This window comes from Microtus oregoni, unplaced genomic scaffold (assembly GCF_018167655.1).
Source record: "Microtus oregoni isolate MIOR12 unplaced genomic scaffold, Mior012 000030F_ref0000283, whole genome shotgun sequence".
Classification (NCBI taxonomy): Eukaryota; Metazoa; Chordata; class Mammalia; order Rodentia; family Cricetidae; genus Microtus; species Microtus oregoni.
The window spans coordinates 10,704,856-10,717,646 of NW_024543089.1; the positions used below are offsets into that span (position 1 = coordinate 10,704,856).

The 12,791-nt window shown below is 34.9% G+C and overlaps 1 protein-coding gene across 1 annotated transcript in view; it reads left to right on the plus strand.

Moving 5' to 3' along the window:
- Tmprss15 (transmembrane serine protease 15) overlaps window positions 1-12,791 on the plus strand; it is a 103,830-nt gene that overhangs the window by 85,987 nt on the left and 5,052 nt on the right. The window contains exons 20-23 of the mRNA XM_041678537.1: window positions 2,768-2,817; window positions 2,952-3,138; window positions 7,275-7,456; window positions 9,040-9,135. Coding sequence (XP_041534471.1) covers window positions 2,768-2,817; window positions 2,952-3,138; window positions 7,275-7,456; window positions 9,040-9,135 — 515 coding nt within the window. The remainder of the gene's footprint in view (window positions 1-2,767; window positions 2,818-2,951; window positions 3,139-7,274; window positions 7,457-9,039; window positions 9,136-12,791) is intronic.

A 12,791-nucleotide genomic window follows, 5' to 3' on the forward strand; every position in this document is an offset into this window, starting at 1 on the left:
ATTATGTAATTTCTCCTATTTAGCATTAGTGGCAATTTTTGTATGAAATTGGCCTCTGAGCTTTATAAATTCACTATAGATGAACTGTGGAGGAGAAATGACTGCAAGGAGACATTAGGACTGTACTCCGTATTAACATCTTATTATCACTGGATTTGGTCTAACAGACTCAATGTTAAAAACAGCATCGTGTGATTCTACTATTGGTGAACGCCAACACTCCCATAGCTCAAGCAGTAAATCCAATTTGTCAGGACCATATTTAGTATCAATAAAAGGGTTTTGCAGTGTGGTATTTTGTATCAGTGTTGACAGATATGATATCATGAGTCTCACCAGAAATGAGCTAAACCATTTGGAAGTTTTCAGACAGGTTTCCCAGCTTCTTTTCTATAAAACATTCTCAAATTCACGTTTCTCTGGTAGATTGAGAATTCTACCTGCTCATGTTTCATAGATTAAGTATTAGCAAGAAAGAGAAAAAAATAGTTAAAGGTCATTCAAAATAATTGCATACATGCTTCAGAAAAGGAGCATATCATTCCATTCTTATGAAATGGTGTCAGGATCAAGTAATATCAATGCCATTATTACACCTACATTCATGACATTTAACAAAGACTTTATAGATGCACTCTTTACCTTCTTTACACCAAGACAAAAACAGATTAGTTAGATGCCCTCAATCCTTTTCTTAATCGGCCGCTTTATGCTGCACTGGCAAATCTGAGACATAGCGACTCATTCATTTCCTTAGCTAACTAATTTATGCTTTTATTTATTTGTTGTACAATTATTATATTCAGTGTCATATAAAAATGGTGCCTTTAAGAGCATCCTTGTTTTAAAAAAGAAATATTAGAAAGAAGTTACCAGAAAAAAATAGAAATGTCTTGTCAAAATGATAATGAACTTCTAACTACCCTGTGCTTGATAAAAATTAATTTGGCATTGTTTATTCTTTTGAAGACTAGTAACAATGTCTTAGAAGCCATATTAAATATGGATTTTTATTGCTGAGTACTGTAGATCTGAAAAGAGTTTTTGTGAGACTTGAAAATATTCTATGAGACATCCTATAAACTACTTTTCATTCAAACACATGTGGGCATCATAAAGAAAACGGACTTTGAGGCATTTTGTGTGTGTGTATATATATATATATATATATAGAGAGAGAGAGAGAGAGAGAGAAGAGAGAGAAAGAGACATATTTATATTAATTATTAATAAAATACATTTTCCTATATTTCTATTGAAATTGTCTTGTACATTAAAAGAGAATATAACTAATAGGATGTAGGCTCATGTGCTTATAAATAAGCTTTATCAAGCATGTTCTAAAATCATGGAGGTGCTTTGATTGAGCATACAGCATTTTTCTGTGCTTTTCCTTTTATCCTTTTCCCAAAGTAAACGAACTTAAGCAATTTGCACACCTCATTCAGGTAAATACTTAAGGACACAACGTTTAATTCTACATGTCTGCACATGTATACAAACGTGTGTTATTTAATGCAGCAGCAGAAGTGTGAAGTACCATGATTCCTGGTGCAACATTGCCCTCTGCTGGTTGAATTGTGCAACACCTTACAAACAAATTTTCTTTATGGACGTTTTTGGCTCCTAAAACAAATTTCCAAACTGTAGGTGATACTTTTTCAGCAGTCTGTGCTTGTTTATTATTCCATGCTTTCCGTGCACACGTCTGCTCTCTTGGAAACATAGCCTGTGGTTTTTCATCTTTCACTTGAAGAAGGAAGTGCACAGCCTAGCAGGATGAGTCATCACTAAATAGCACTGAAACTGATGATATTGAGGCTGATTGCCATCAGTTGGTCCTCATTGGCAGTCTTAATTTCTGTTACTTCAGCCAATCATAGTCTAAATGGCCAATCATAGTCTAAATATTTTAAATGGTAAATACATATGTGAACCGTTCATTAGTTTCAATTATTGCCAATCTGGGTAGCACTAACCAATTTTACTATATCCTGAATGAACCATCTCTTAGTGCAACATAACCCAGGCATACATTTTCTTCCCATTAATTCTTCAGAAGTTATTTTAATTCTCAAAATTATTTGCAGTATTAAGTGATTTTTCTCCAAGTACTTCATAATTTGCTCAATAGTGTCACCAAAATAAAGGAATAGTTTATATCATTAAGGTTTTTTTTCTGGATAGTAAAGAAAGAAAATTCATATGCTAAAAATATACAACATGTAGTAAACGTTATCTATTCATAAAATTGTGGAAAAAAACCCACTTTTCGTTACTCTCACCAAAACTTCAAAATTTACAACCGTTATGTGTTATAGGTAGTTGGTTTTAAATAAATACTAGAGGTATTGAAACATATTCCCTAAGAATGAGAAAATAATGAAATTCAAGGTTGGTGTTAGCAAAATGGCAATATCTATCATAGATCAAATATTATCTTTAATTCATGATAATTCCAAAGCAAAATATTCTCATAGTCTCCATGAAATTCCAATACACTAGGTTTTATTATAATCATGTTGATACTGAGTAATTTTTTTAATTATATAAAGAATAAGTTACAAAATGTAAACACAGCCCTATCTGATATTCAGGTGGGCCATTTTCTTATTTATTTATTTTTCCATTCAAAAATTTACACTTCCTCCCCTCCTCCCTCCAGTGGGCCATTTTCTTCTGTGGATTTCAGCTTTTCCTGAATTTTATATCTGCTATACATATTTAAATGTCTATTTAACTAACAAAAACTTATTTTCTGTTGTAGTCTTCAGTGCTCACAAAATTTATTGATCATGCTACATTGTAACCATAAATGTAAGTATTTGTCACCTTTTAAGCCTTCAATTTAAAACTCCAGACAGAATTTTATGTCTCTTGAAGTTATTTTGTCAGCACTTCAATTTTCATATAAAAATATGGTATATCTCATTTTTCAAATATTGTGATAGCATGTGGAGAAAAAATGGTGGCCTTGAATGTCAACCCAAAGATCGTTGGTGGAAGTGATGCCGAGGCAGGGTCGTGGCCCTGGCTTGTGGCTCTGTATTACAGAGAAAGTTACAGAGACCAGCTGCTCTGTGGTGCGTCTCTCGTCAGCAGTGAATGGCTAGTGTCTGCTGCACACTGTGTCTATGGGTGAGTATGGATATGAAGGGCCCAGCTGTGCATGCATCATACATACGCCAGGGTGCTAAACCCTCACCATCACCAAAGATTGACTTGAGACAGTGTCTCCATGTCCTCTGTGTGATGCTAATAAAGATAGAATATGCATATTCATCTAGGAGTAAACAAAAAACAGTGCAAGCTTTATTAAGAGATATTAAGTAAATGTGACAAATTAAGAAAAAGTGAGAAAAACTCTCAATAGTTGAGTGGGGAGGGGGAGTCGGTCCAACTAGAAGAAAAAGCTTTTGAAATAAGCTATGATCTCACAGTACAGCCATAACAATGCTTGTGATAATTGTTGTGAAATGGTTGGTTCTCTGGGCTATCAGATCCTGAGCCAATTCTCAGTCCATATGCTCTGTGCATAATCCCCTAACCCAACCAGGGAACTGATTGTATACTGTTCATGCACCATTCACTCAATAAGCAGGTTAACAAAAGATAGGCTGGCATTTCGTTACTGAAAAAGAGGAAGGTTCCCTTAGATATTGTTTCAATTACCTTCAGAAGAAATAAGAATCTGTAATAAAGCAATAACACTCACTTTTCCTGGGAAATTTGGATGTGGTCTCAGGAAAGCTAACCAGCTGGCATGCTAACACCGACCTTAATTTTCATAGCCTGCCTCCTTTCAAGACTTCTTAGTTGCCTCTTACACAACTGCAAGTTCTTTGTTGTTCATCACTAATGTCTCTGCTCTCATCCCTCAGCCATAATATTCCCTTTTATCTCTAGCATCCTTTCCTGATAGTGTGAGCAACTGATAGTTTCCACCATGGACCCTTTTCTTTTTCAAACTATAGAGAGCTATTTCCTCCCTCAGCAAGGTGTCCTAGAGCAAACAGGGTCATCTGAGAAGGCACAAAAGAGCATTTTATTTTGTATAGGCCCAACGTACCATGTAAACATTTTTACTGTTGATCATATTGCTACTTGATGTGGTTCTTAAAGGGGCAACAATAACATTAGATATTGAAGTACAGTCTAGATGAGGAACCGTAAGGCCATAATAAATGATGAACAACCTTGGAGAGGCTGAAGAAAAACCTTATCTAATCAGGCTGATGTATAGAAATAAAACTGCCAAGAAAAACTGAAATTGCAAAAAAATAAAAACAAATAGAAATTGATGATGGTACCCTAGGATCACAGCTGAAGATGATGGAAATTTATTAAGAAAGACACATAAGCAAAAGGTATGAGGAATAATTCAGAGGTGACTAAAAGTAACAGTGTATGATATAATTGATAATGTTGAGATGAGGAAACATAAACATAGTAAAAATAAAGGATGTTAAGGTTTCTTGTTTTTATACATATCTCAACTATCTTTTTTTTAAATAATAGGTTCTTCTCTCACATAATACATCTCAATCACAGCTTCCTCTCCTTCCCCTCATTCTAGATACCCCAAATCTCCCCTACCACCCAGACCTCCTCTTTCTCCATCTCCTCTTCAGCCAAGAACAGGCCTCCAAGAGACCACAGCCAAACAGGACAAAACAAGACACAATATCCCAAGGCAAAAAGCCCTCATATCGAAACTGTACAAAGCCACCTAATAGACGAAAAGAGTCTCAAGGGCAGGCAAAAAATAAGAGATACACCTGCCCATGTGTTTGGATTCCCACAGAAACAGCAAGCTAACAATCATAACATGTATGCAGAGGGCCTGGTGCAGACCCATGCAGGCCCCTATGCTTTCCACTTCAGTCTCTGTAAGCCCATATGAGCCCTGCTTGGTTGATGCAGTGGGCCATGTTCTCCTAGTGGCCTCCATCCCTACTGACTCCTACAGTATTTTCTCCTCCTCTTCTGGAGTTCTCCAAGCGCTGAGAGGGAGGAGCCTAATGGCAACCTCCAATTTAGACTGTCTCTCTACATAATGTCTGGTTGTAGGTCTTTATTGATACTGGTCAATTTGGCTCTAAATTCTAGAAAAACAAGGATTGAAGTATAATAACATGCTGTTGATTTTTGAATTTATGGTATCACTGGATAACTTTATCTATAGATTAAATGTATAATATAGGTTGATTTTTTTTTTAGGCCTAAAGCAGAATCCTAAAGTATTCTAACACTTAGAGTTGCCAAGAAAGAGAGCAGGAGTGGGTAGAGTTAAGTGAAAAAGAAACCACAAGTGCATGGACTGTTCTGGAAGTCATGTAAAGGAGGGAGTTCCAAATGATTCCTTGTTTCTATGAATGGTCCGCAGGCAGATAATGATAATTTTGTGGTTTCCTCCCAGTACCTTCTACTTCGCTTTCATTCTCTTCAACAATATTTATACTTACTCAGGAGCTGGCTAGAAATCAGGCATGCACTAGTTTTCTATTCACTTTTCATAATACTAACACTTCTTTTTGTACTTATTGTAGCCTCATGCTCTTTCATTACCAAGCTATTATAGTGACTAGAATAATCACGATAATTACTAATTGATGTGTAAGTTGCTGAAAGTTGACCAATTTTATACAATTTGGGCTGATGTTGCTTTCCAAATTGTTCTTGATAATTCTTGGAGGATTTTCTACTCTGCAGTTTCAATTTTAGAAATACCTTAAATTTTACTTTTTAAAATTATAATTGGCTGTATTCTTTGGATCTTCATCTTATTCAGAAGAGAATAATTAGAATTCAACAACCTATGCTAGGAGAAAGCAGGGTTATGGACAAACTTGCTGAGACTGTTCTTGAGTCATTTATAGTAATGTTAGAATGGAGGAGGGGTTCAGTTACAATTACAAAATCCTACCTATGCTGTTGTCTGTTTCGCGAACATGCTGCTCTTCCATGTCTCTCATTCTATTTTTATTTCTGGGAACATTGGTTTCTGAGGCAACACCACTAGTTGGGGATGAGCTCACTTTACCTATCTGGTGCAATATTGTTGTTCTAGGATGTGTGCTAGTCTTTGGGGTTGACAGGTCAGGAGGGCATGCCTTTCTGATCCCTCCCAAACTTTCTCTTTCCTTAAATTCTAAGATAATCAGTTTTACCACACCTAGAAGAGAGAGGTAAAATTTCACAGAAAGAAGTCAATTTCTACACCCGAAGAAGCAATATCCAAGTAGCATCCACAGAATTAGGGTTTGCTATCAATATGACCACCTGCCCACTTGTCCTCTGTCTTCTGCCTTCCCTCCTATCATTTCATTCCCTTTCCTTTCTTCCTTCTTTCTATTATATTACATTCTATTATTTTCCCTTATCTTCTTTTCTTCAGAGCTAGCAAGCAATCTAAAGGCCTTGCACATGCTAACCAAGCATTCTACCATTGAGTTATACTCCCAGCCCAGTTCTTTCACTTTGGCTAGTATTTAGGATCTATGAAGAAAGAAAAAAATGAAAACACATAGAATCACTCCTTTTCAACAGAAATGATACCTATGAAGGCTTTTCTATCTATTCCTCTGAAGCAGAAGCCAGATAAGCTCTTCCTTATATAAGTCGCCTTTTCCAAAGTGTTTTATTTATAGCAATAGAAAAGTAACTAATACAATAACACAAGATGTTTGAGAAGACATGGTAGAAGAAAAATAACATTAATTAAGCTTCTGTAACTTAATTAGGAATATTATAATGGAGTCACAAGTGGAACCCAGCAAATTTGATTTACATGAAATTAATAATACAATAGTGATTATCAGAAGATAAGGAGCACAAACAGAGGAGAATTGGAGGAAATTTGATCAAAAAGTAAGGCTAGGACATAAAGTAGAGGTTATTTTTCTATTGAACAACAGTACGGCTACAAATAATAGTGACATATGTTTCAAAAAGGTGTAAGTAAGCATCTTGAGTAATTTTACAAAAATAATAAATGTTAGAGATATGTACTGTTTACTTTGACTTAAACATTTCAACATCATATATACACCTGTATCAAAATATGAAATGGCAGTCCCTAAGTATGTCCCAATTTCTGTATCAGTGAAATAAAATAAGAAAAAAAAATACCTTCAAAGAAACACTGCTTAGAGCAATCAAGGAATACTATAAAATGGAAATGTTGTCAGTTCTAGCTTTTGTTAGATAACGTCTGGAAAGTTCTCTTCTAGATGGAAAGTTACTTGAAAATATTTTCTTATCACAATCTTCAGACGAAATGTAGATCCAACCAGGTGGACAGCAGTCTTGGGCCTGCATATGCAATCAAATCTGACTTCTCCTCAAGTAGAAAGACGGGTAATCGATCAAATTGTCATCAGTCCTCATTATGATAGGAGAAGAAAGTTCAATGACATTGTTATGATGCACCTTGAATTTAAAGTGAATTACACAGGTAAGAGAACTCTATCTAGCCATCTAATCTGCTCATAGCAATCCAAAGTGAGACTTGAAATATCATCAGTAGCAATTCAGGGTTAAATGAACTCTTATAGAGAAGTAGCAGGATCTCAACCCGTCCTCTTCAAGTAGGTCATTCAGTGGAAACATAGGTCTATCTGCCAAAATGCATGAAGCAAGATACAAAGATAAAAGAGATAGGTTAATGAAATATGTTATACACGTTGAGACAATTTTAAATGAGACCCAAAAATATCACTGGACCAACCAATGAAGGATTGTCTCAAATGCCTATAAACTATTACCCAATAAAGTGAAATTTCTCCTAAAGAGTTCTGTTCAATCTAAGCCATTACTCTGAAGTCTTTTCTAAAGCCCGGTTGGGCAACATTGTCGCTGTCTATAAAATCAACTTATTTTTGCAGAATCTTATAAAATAATTATCAGGATTATATTCTTGTTTGTTATGAGAGTTAAATTCATGGAATTGGTCCACATATGGATTATGGAAAAGCAGGCCATTATAGTCCTGAGTAGCATCACACTGTCCTCAAGGATAATCTTCGTTTCTACGTCTTTCATGCATCCAGTGGGCATCAGAAGCTTACTAAAATCAAAGGACTTGTAAGTTGATGCTGAATAGTCAAACATGATGCTTCCACGGGATCCAAATAAAACAATTGGAGGAAAAGTAGTTTTAATGTGGTTCAGTGTGTCAAAAATATTTTAAAACACCATCCAATATTTTTTCTTAACTAACCTTTTGAAAGAACATTAAAAAGATAAGCAAGATACCTCAGCAGGCAAAGACAGGCAGGTAGAGGCACTTTCACACAGGCCTGATGACCATAGTTCACTTTCTGGGTCCCACAAGATGATGGGGAAGAACTAGCTTTCTAGAGTTGTCCTCTGCCTTCAATATGCTAATGTGTGATATTTGACATACATGTACATACACATATCAATAAATGCATATAAGCATTCATATGTGTACATGTACACGTATAATTAAAATAAACAAAAATTTAATACAATGAAAATAAACAAAAATTTAAAAGAATAGTCCTCACTTTTTACAAAAAAGTGAGTACCATGGTTATTTAAAAATCAAATACAGCCCGGCGGTGGTGGCGCACGCCTTTAATTCCAGCACTCGGGAGGCAGAAGCAGGCGGATCTCTGTGAGTTTGAGGCCAGCCTGGTCTACAAGAGCTAGTTCCAGGACAGGAACCAAAAGCTATGGAGAAACCCTTTCTCGAAAATCCAAAAAAAAAAAAATCAAATACAAAAAATAAAAATCAAATGATAAATCATGAACTAAAGCATTGTGTATATTAAAAAGTTTAATTAGAGAATGATGGAGAGGAATCCAGAGTTCACCATACCATCTAACACAGACAAATAAAGACTGTTCTCAAATGCCTTTGTCCCTTAATAGTTGAAGTTGTTCATGTATAATGAAATTCAAATACAAACTTTTTATATTAAATGTTGCAATGTTTGTTGAAAAATTTCCTAGAAACATGAGTGATGTTCTGTTTTATTTCTGATGTTTATTTTGTTTTGCTTGATTTTTCAGATTATATCCAGCCTATTTGTTTACCAGAAGAAAATCAAATATTCAGTCCAGGGAGAATTTGTTCAATTGCTGGCTGGGGAGCTACTGAATACGGAGGTTAGTTATCATATTTGAAAATGAGAAAATGTATACTAGAAAAAAAAAGTATGCTATTGAAATTTGCTGTGGATATTTTCAATATTTTTACATATTTTAACCTATTATTTTTTGCTGAATATTCTAAAACAATTATTGGGATTATATTCATGTTTACACTTATATAGTAGCTCCAAATATTTTCAGATTGTGTCAAATCCAATACCATAACCCAGAAAACTCAAAGACCAATATGTAAGTTTGGCATAATAAAACACTGATGAATTATAAATATATACATATTGAAATGACTATAACCCAAGTTTCTATAACTTTATGTTCACATGTGCAAATGAAGTCTCATCTCAAGAGCGAAGTTATTGCCTTTTTACATTTTTGCAATCAACACTGTTGTCATTATTTGTGGTGTTATAGTCTCACATTAAATTCTCTAGAATGAGAAGAGGATCTCTGTTAAGTTAAATGTGCTGTTTCTACCTATTGGCAAAGGGTATCAAATATAAGATAAATATAAGATCATACATTTGTATATTATTGATTTCTTAAGATTTATTGATGGAATGTTTCCAAACACAAATCTGATGCCCCTTAAATATCCTTAAGTCACAGCACCAGTTACCCAGGGAATGGAAGTCACAACAACCACATAGATATCACATTAGCCCTAGGAAGAGCAGCTAAAAACAAGAAAACAAAAGACATATGCAGAGGAATAAATAAAGAAAGGAGAATTATGACTATTTTTCATGGGAATCTAAATTAGTATAGCCTTTGGGGAAATGTTACAAATGTTCCTCCAAATTTCAGAATAGAACTACCATATGATGTAAAAGTACTACTACTGTATATGATGTCCAAAGGAAATGAAATTAGCTTGCCCATTCTAAGACCTCCACATAGCATGTTCACTGCAGCATTGTTCTCAATAGGCAAGAAAAGGAAACAACCTGTGTATAGCACTAATGAACAGATAAAGAAAAGATGGTAATTGGACTGAGTGATTTGGACTAAGGTGGAGACTAAGGAAGGAGCTTTGGGTGTTTGAAGCTAGCCTGAATACATGATGAGTCACTGTGTCAAAAACACACAGAAAGGAAAATAAGTAAATGTAGTATATATTCACAATGGAATGAGATTCCGGTATAAAATGGTGAAATATTGAAATTTGCATCATCGTGTTTGAAACTGAGAATTATTTTAAGTGAAATAAACTAAGCACACTAATACATGGGGAAACTTACGTTGTAAAACATTAAAAGTTGAAGGCATAGAAGTTGACATCCAATGATTATTAGATGGTAGGAGGAGCGGTAGAGGAGGTTATATTGATCAAATGCACAATAATTATACAGAAATAAGAACTCCAGTGTGATCCCTACAGTAAGAGAATTATAAATAGCAAGAAAGTTCTATTCTTTTCAAAGTGCATAATAAAGGACTCTGAAGGTCTATCATAGAAAATGATAAACACTCAAACAGATAGATGATATGTCTTAAATATCAAGAAATGCATACATGAATCCTAAATTATGACATGCACATTGGTGTAGCATAGAGGAGGCAGCCCCCTCCCCCAATACATTGATATCATTATTTTCTTGATTTCAATATATAGTGAGAAATAAATTTAAAAATACAGTTAACCAGAATGTGTATGTATGTGTGAACAAATTTTATATTATAGCCAAGATATTCATGCCATCAAAATGCAATTACAAGGCTCTTTGACTATATGATTCCTTCCAGGACTACCCCATCTAGAACAGAGGTTTTTGAGTGTTCAGTAGGGCCACACAAAAAGGAAGGACACTTCTGCCTGGCAGGATCACGTAACTTTTATAGTCATAAATTATAACCATGATAGATAAATGACCCACGTGTATTTAAGAAAAACACACAAATATTATGGAAATGTCTAGTCTAAGGATCAAAGCCTTCACTTTGAAAATGCCCTGTGGAGAAAATGTATGTGATGGCCCAGTAGTTTTCAGCCTTTGCTCCTGTAAGACGTGGCAATAGGAAACCTCATCACCACATCCTACTTGGCCTGTATAAATACACTGCACATGTTTATTCCTTCCAGTTATTTATTTCACTTTTTAAATGGAATGGGGGAGGGGAGTTGCATCAGTATGACCAAGAGATGAAATGTGTGTGTATAAACATGTTAAAGAATAAATACAAATGATCTTTAAAAATGGAAAAAATGTTTGCTTATTAAAGAAAGCATCAAGTTCTGAGGCCCGTGCTCACCTGCCTGGCAACTCAACATAATAATCCACAACAGTCACATTGTCTGGCTGACAGTAGCTAATGACCGCTGTCCATAAAGTATATTCAAGTCGAAGACTATATTTTTGTTATTTTCTCTTCTTGAAAAATGTCATGACTTATTAAGTTGGAAACTGAAATAGTAAAATTATTGCTAGACAGATGTTGTATCTTTCAAATTTCAAGAGAACAATTTATAGCCACAATGTAGACATCAAAAACAAATTATCTGCTAACAAAATTTAAGACTCTTTATTCAATGCAAGATTTTTTTGGAGCTGAGCAAGCATGGCTTGCTTATTATTCCTAAAATATATTTTAATTAAATTAAAATGTCTCTAAAGGCAGTGTGGAGCCAGGAGGGGGAAAATAGCAAAAGAATCACTTAGAGCGAAATGGCTAGACCATGTGTCTCCTTGCATTTTTCATGAGTTTTGTTAATTTTATCTTATAATTTATATCTATGCAACTTCATAAAATCCTATTTTCTGATTTTATAAGTTTATTTTACTAATTAATTAGCTAGTTGTGAGTATATTTTTTACTAGAAAGAAATGAGGACATAACTCTTAAAGTTAGACAATTAGTACTTTAAAATAAGCAAATTTGGCCATATATCTGTTTATAATTGTGTGTGTGTGTGTGTGTGTGTGTGTGTGTGTGTTCTCAATCATCCACATGGAAACAGACATGGCTGGAGAGATGGTTCAGAGTTAAGAGTGTACACTGTTCTTGCCGAGGACCTGAGTTCGCATCCCAGTACCCAGGCTCGTTAGCTCACAACACACTGCCTTTACCTCTAGCTCTAGGGGATGAGACAGCCTCTGCTATGCTCCCCTGCCACCTGCACTATTATGTGGATCCACACACACATACTCGCAACTCAAAAGTGATAAAAGTAAAATTTTATAAAAGAAAGAAATATTAAATACACAGATGTTGCTCATAGTTTCCTTTACTAAAGAGCTCTGTTACTCAAACTAATTTTCTATCCAGTGACAAACACAAGGAGAAGCTTCTGTTTTTATTGTAAAACTAAGGTCTGTCCACCTATCCTATCCTTGATCTTCATGGAGCCAATGAGAGAGAATGGTTGAACTTTTCTATTTCCATCTCTCATGTTTGCTGTCTGTCAGTTTTTAGGAGCTAATGGTGGGTTGTATTGTTGACTTGATTGGCACTATGGAAGCAACAGTGATTTGTTCATTTTCTTTCCAACTTGATTTTCACCATTGTCACTATAGAGTTAAATTATCCATGGTAGAACTGTTTGCCATAAGTAGAGAAGAGGGAAGATTTGGGACATTTTTTCCCTAAATAACAAATAGCTAGCTACATGTTTACCAACATATGTGAGTCATATGCACTTAGTATATATATATATA